At 38.8% G+C, this 6,040-nt stretch overlaps 1 protein-coding gene across 1 annotated transcript; it reads right to left on the reverse strand.

The window, feature by feature from the left end:
* Positions 1 to 6,040, reverse strand: LOC139733361 (ileal sodium/bile acid cotransporter-like). Its single transcript, XM_071644200.1, has 5 exons — positions 5,825 to 6,040; positions 5,259 to 5,452; positions 4,621 to 4,825; positions 3,314 to 3,325; positions 1 to 516 (listed from the first exon to the last, which is right to left on the reverse strand). Exons 1-5 carry the CDS (start codon positions 6,038 to 6,040, stop codon positions 1 to 3), a joined length of 1,143 nt encoding a protein of 380 aa, XP_071500301.1.

The following is a 6,040-nucleotide window of genomic DNA, read 5'->3' on the forward strand; positions in this document are numbered from 1 at the left end:
TTATTTTGAAATGGTTGTGATTTCTGTATCTACCTCTTGAGTGTAAACTGAGTTGCCAATTTTGCTCGTCACTTCTGGGTCACTGGCGTCCTGTTCAGTGACCTTGACCCCAACTATTTCAATGTTGTCTTCAGCATCCGCTCCTTTTCCTTTCCGCATGTGTATAATCCACCTGTATAACCCGATCAGTAAAGCTGGCTCGACATGGATGAAAAATAGATAGAGAATCGGGTAGAAAAGCATGTCTAGGAAAAGAGGTGAATCGGCGAAGGAGAGGAGAGTCACCGTCCAGGCAAATGCTATGTTCTGTGAGCCGGTCTCGAAGGCGATAGCACGGCACTTGGTGTGAGACTGTCGGAACAAGAGGGCGAACCCGTAGCCTATGGCGAAGCCCAGGGCAGGAAGAAAGATGGAACACAACCACAGTCCCCACCCGGCTTTGTAGAAATTTGGATTTAGCATTATGGGGAAGGCAAGCGCTGGAATCCCAATGAGAACCACAAGAATCAAGGATACCTGCAGTGAGAGTATGTCAGAGCGCATAGATATTCGGGTTCGTTTTTATTACATGTCTCGATATGAGAATCACCAACTTTCAAAATTGCCATGCCTTGTTTTTTTTTTCTTTGAAATGTACCATTGCTTTCTCTATCATCGCACATGATTCAAAATAAAAAAAGTTAAAATTATGCAGGCCCGTAGCCAGGGGGGGGGGGGGGGGGGGGGGGTGCGTCGGGTGCGTACGCACACCCCCCCCCCCCAAATTCTGAAAGGTCCACTTTTTCATAATAACGGTTTTTAGCAATTCTCAAGATAACAATCCAAATAACTATAAAGACACATTATATGCTACGTAAATGTGGAAGAGTACGTGTAACAATGTTAAAAATAATTGTACGAAACCCTTTTGTTGTAATGAACCATCGGATCGTCCCCATGCACACAAACACAAATGTGTATTAATTTGTGCGAGCTATTATTATATTGGCACTGCATGCCATGGCCCTTGGCGCGTGTGACCGGTGTTTTTTTTTTCCACTGGCCGCCCGAGTACGTGCGATTCGTGGATGACATTGAGGTTGACACTTGCATTTTTTCACAGGAACAGAGGTAAGTGGATGAAAATCTAATAGCCTCAAGTTTACATATCTGATAAAAATTAAAGAAATTTCCTCGAAATTACTATAATCGAAAACCTGAGACATTTTATATCTACGTCTCACAAAGATATAGTACATGTATATATAAGTACATGTTGGCATGATAATGCCTGGGGATAGATTATCATGTCAACTATTTTCCATTATGAATGCATGCTCCAATCAAATTGTGAAAAGGTGGTCATGAATTAGCATTTCTTACGAACGATCAGGAGAGACAAAACAAAATGAAAGGCCTGTCTTACTCCAGTTCTCTTGTAACACTCATTGGGCCATTATGCATGCCTAACGAATTATAATAGCTGCTTTTTCTAGCCCTTTTGCTAGTACCAACATTCGAGAAAAGATCATCTATCAAGTAACTGTACGATCTCCGTGCATAATCTAATGCTTTTAAACACACTTGCCTACTCGCCTTCAGCTGGCATTTGCTTACGGTTCTAACAAAAGGATTCACCCGACCCGTAAGAGGGTATGAGAGAGAATGGAAAGTGCTGAGCTATGAAGTAAAATGGTAAAGTAAAAAGTTTGTCAGATAGTATTACAAAAGAAACTCATTCTTTTTTGTTTGTTTATTTTATCATTATTTACTTATCTCTCTTCTAACTTAAAGGTAGTGGATCTCTTTGCAGCCCAAATTCGAAAATGCCTAGAGACAGCTAGTAACCAAATATGCTACTATAATTTAATAAATAAGAAATAACCATTCCAGTATGTATCTTAGTGTGCACAGTAAGACAGATCAAATCAAATAGGAAAACATCTGAGCACTAAGCCTGAGGTCTGAATTTGCACTCAAGTTCTTCCAATGGCTAACGGATGTTTAATTTTTGAATTTCACTGACCTCCAAATTTCACAAAGAAAACCTTCTTAGCATGATGGTTAATATGACATTTGACTGATATTGGAGATGTTTGCGAATCGGATCTACTACCTTATATATTATTAAATCTAAAATGATTATTTGAAAGTTCGGAAATGCTGGAAATATCCTACCACAAGGAGGCAAAATACAAATGGTTCACATTTACAATTCATTTTGTTTAAAAAATTTTCTTATTTATTTTCGTTCTTGACAAAGTCGCATACCAACGGCTGATATACAAAGTGAATGTTTCATCTTCCAAACAGCATCCAATGGGATGGAAAACTCCAACTGAAAGGTGGACACCGTGACCATACTCGCTAAAGAAAACGCGTAATAGGGGTCGTTTTTTTCTCACGGATTAGATGGAAAGTGTGATGTACGAGCGTATATAATCAAAGGGTATCAAAAAGGCCGAAATTTGGGAAAATGGTGTATTGTTCAATCATGATGAAGTACTTCTTTAGGGTGCAGGAAACATTTAAGGAATACTTGTTTTTAAGGCTCGAAAAAATCATATGATCATTACTCGTTTAGGGGCCATTTTGAAAGTCCATGTATGAGCATGGTGTCCACCTTTTAATTGTCGCTACCCCTCCCGGGACAGTATCAAAGGACCGTTTTGTTAATTAACGCAATCCCCCCTTCCTTTAAAAATCCTGGCTTCAGGCCTGCTAACGCGGGTATACAATAGAAAAAATAAAAGTTAAAACAACACCAGGAAAATCACTATTCTCAATTTTGCGGCGAGCTACGCGCGCAGAGTCTCGAACACAATTAAACTTTGCAACTTCCTGGCAAAATGAGTTTTTACTATTTCCTAGATGAAATACCCTAACGCGATTGCATGCAACAGACAAAAATACAAATTTCCTCGAGACTTTAAAACGTCATTAAAACAGTCAAAATTCACAATTTGCGGCGCGCTTCGCGCGCAAATTCTTATACAACTTTTGTAGTTCGGTCGTCCAAAGAATATATATGTATATATATATATATATATATATATATATATATATATATATAATTGTGCGTGTGTGCGTGCGTGTGTGTGTGTGTGTGTCATCATTGGTATTGGTACCGAAGGTCCGTTTTTTTAGTGACCGCACCCCCCCCCCCCCCTTGAAAAATCCTGGCTACGGGCCTGTTATGGAAGGATTTTGTTTCTGAATAACGGTGCAAAAAGTCCCGAAAAACTTTAGATACCGGTGACCTTTCCACAGGTAAATGTATTTTATACAAATGACAATGGTAACTCTGACATTCTTATACCTCTATCCGCTTTACCTTTACCAAATGCTTATTGTGAAGGGAACGCCCCGTACAACTCTGATAAAAGGATGTACAGGCTACAGACGGATGTAAAAGCTTTTCTTTTTTTATAATTATTTCGAAATGAATATCTTTCATCAATGGATATCATAGCTGCTTTAGAATTCATAGACTGACTTTCCTATTGGATCTAGATTCTAGTACAATGGGAATTACTTGTTGTTGCTTACTTATTGTTTTTGAAATCTTGTTGACCTAGGGAGCAGTGATTTTTCAAATGTTCGAGATATCTCATTTGATGCATACAATGTATGTGTAGGCCAGTTGTATCACAAAACATCCTATACCATATGTGACCGTGCACCTCAAAACGAACATAAAGTCGCACACACTGATTTTGCATGAGGACTGAAAATAAATGAAATAGGTCAACCTTTATAGGCGAACTTGACTTTTTCCTATTTTCTGAAAGAGCGGATCTTCTTTTACATCATGCTAAAATTTGGCATCATAAAACGGGCAGGAAAGTGTGTTTTTTAGCAGTTTATCCCGAACATTTTTGGTAGAATAGTGTGATTAGGTGTGTCTTTTGAATCCCTTTTTCATTTTTGAGAAACCTTGTCCACACTCTTCCCTTTCAACTCTAATAACTTTTGAAAGGATAGTGCTACTGCTTTGAAAGTTGGCATTGGATAGAATGTGTTAATGAGGCATGCTTAATTTCAGTTTAATCTGATAATCCTTTCATTGTTGTTACTCTGATGGTTTACTTCCTGTTTTTTGTTCAATTCATCGCACAGCTGGCACAGTTTGGTAACGATTAAGCGCTTGAATAGACACTGTAACTATACTTCAGAGCCTCTTTTCTCAGTTCACACTTTTCCTGAGTTTGTGCTTTCTTTCCAATATTTAGATAGGTTAGGAGAGTCCATTGGATTTGAGTTATACATCATTTTAAAGCTTAAAGTCTGCTCTTTCAGAATATGGTCTTAACTAAAAATTCATGTCTGGCGACTTTTTGTTTGTTTTGAGGTGCAGGGTCACATATAAACTTTTCGCAATAAAGCCTAAAATATATTAAAGAATATAGTATCAGTATTTTTCTCAATAACCAATAACTGTAGAAGGTTTAGTCCGGAAACATGTTTATTATATCTATTGTTCACATTTATATTTAGCGATACTTAACGTTAATTAAACTGAATCAATTTTATTACAGTGGTTGTTTCTAACCCCTATTACTCACATATTATAACTATTTTAAAGCACTAATGCGGAGTTTTTGTTTCATCTGCAAATGGTAGATTATGCCTTTAACTCACACGTGTAATCCAAGTCGACCATTCCTTCTTCCACCAGTTCAAGAACACTCCGAAGGCAGCAGGAATCAGAATAGTGACGAGGGTCGTAAAAATGTTCATGTAAGGAATCACAGTTGAATCACTGGTCCAAACCCGAGCGTAGATAAAGAGATTCAGGGGCATCATCCCTATGGCGACAGCCGTGGAAACTGTTGTCATAGAAACACTGGCGGAGAGAATGATGTGAGCGTGTGCGTAAATAGGAATTCAGGCACAGAATTTCTTGTTAAATCGTGCACTCTTTCATACTTCTCTTTCCTCCCCGTCATTTGATTAAATAGCAGGAGAAGTTACCTTGTACGCCTGTCAAACTTTACGGATAAGAGCATTACACAAAAGTAATTATCGTTTCTAAGAGCCGTGGTCGGGATCATTCTTCTAATACATTATTTTCTTCATAGAAAAGATCAGAGAAAGTGGTGATAAACAAAGATGTACAGCTATTCTAATGACATGTGAATTGTAAAAGACTGACGAAAATCGAAACATCAATAACTGAAAAGGAAAGAATATCACATAAGGGAATATCATGTCTTCTTAAAGACTGCATGAATGAAGAAACTATTATAGGAACCGTCCTTTTCACAGACGAATATCACCTCAAGCACACGTCTCCATTCGTCCAGTATGTGAAGACATTCGAATAAGTTCCACCAGGGCAGCAGGCAACTAGGAGGACCGATATGGCGCCGGCGGCGTCAAGTTTCAAGGCCAGGCCGAGGCAGAACCCGATGAGAGGCATCAGTATAAACTGTGACGCCATGCCGATGATAAATCCGGCAGGATGACGAAACTATACGAGGGAAGAGTAACTGAGGTAGTAGTCTGGCTTTCATACCCTCTGCTTGTACTATTTTTACATTGACGTCTGTGATGTGTCTCTTTGCTTGGAACATGCATGAAAATACAGTGACCTTTATCATCTTACATATTGTCAAACATTTCTGAAGTGTAAAATAACCTGATGTTTGCTTTGTATGTGTGTGTGTGCTTGTGTATTTCGAGGCCAAATGTCTTGCGATTAGCTGGTAATATACCTGCATTTAAAACTTCTTTTTAAACAGAACTAAAGGGTTTCCCTATCGTTCAGGAAGTATTGCAAAAATGAAAATGATTTGATTAAAAAAAGGAAGGATTTACTGAATGATGTATATTGTCTACAAACCGTCTCTTTAATGTCCTTGAAATTAATGGTCACACCCATTGACAGCATCAGCAGCACCAGTGACATAGTGGATAAGATCTGTGACGCCAAGGTTAGATTGACTCCGCCGTTTGGAGGGCTCGCTGTGGTACCATTACTAGTAATATTTGGCGTTATCGTAGACAGCACAGTCGACTCGGTGATCCAGATGACAGTCACACCCGTAACATCCCCCAT

Source organism: Diadema antillarum, unplaced genomic scaffold, assembly GCF_040938485.1.
Source record: "Diadema antillarum isolate AM-2024a unplaced genomic scaffold, OU_Dant_1.0 seq00000472_RagTag, whole genome shotgun sequence".
Classification (NCBI taxonomy): domain Eukaryota; kingdom Metazoa; phylum Echinodermata; class Echinoidea; order Diadematoida; family Diadematidae; genus Diadema; species Diadema antillarum.

Bases quoted from the DNA above. Each gene is read 5' to 3' on its own strand.
- LOC139733361 (XM_071644200.1), bottom strand. From the start codon at position 6,040: ATGGGGGATGTTACGGGTGTGACTGTCATCTGGATCACCGAGTCGACT. The intron at 5,453-5,824 runs GTTTGTAGACAA...TCCCTCGTATAG, and splicing joins TCAAGGACATTAAAGAGACG to TTTCGTCATCCTGCCGGATT. The intron at 4,826-5,258 runs GTGATATTCGTC...TCTCTCCGCCAG, and splicing joins AATGGAGACGTGTGCTTGAG to TGTTTCTATGACAACAGTTT.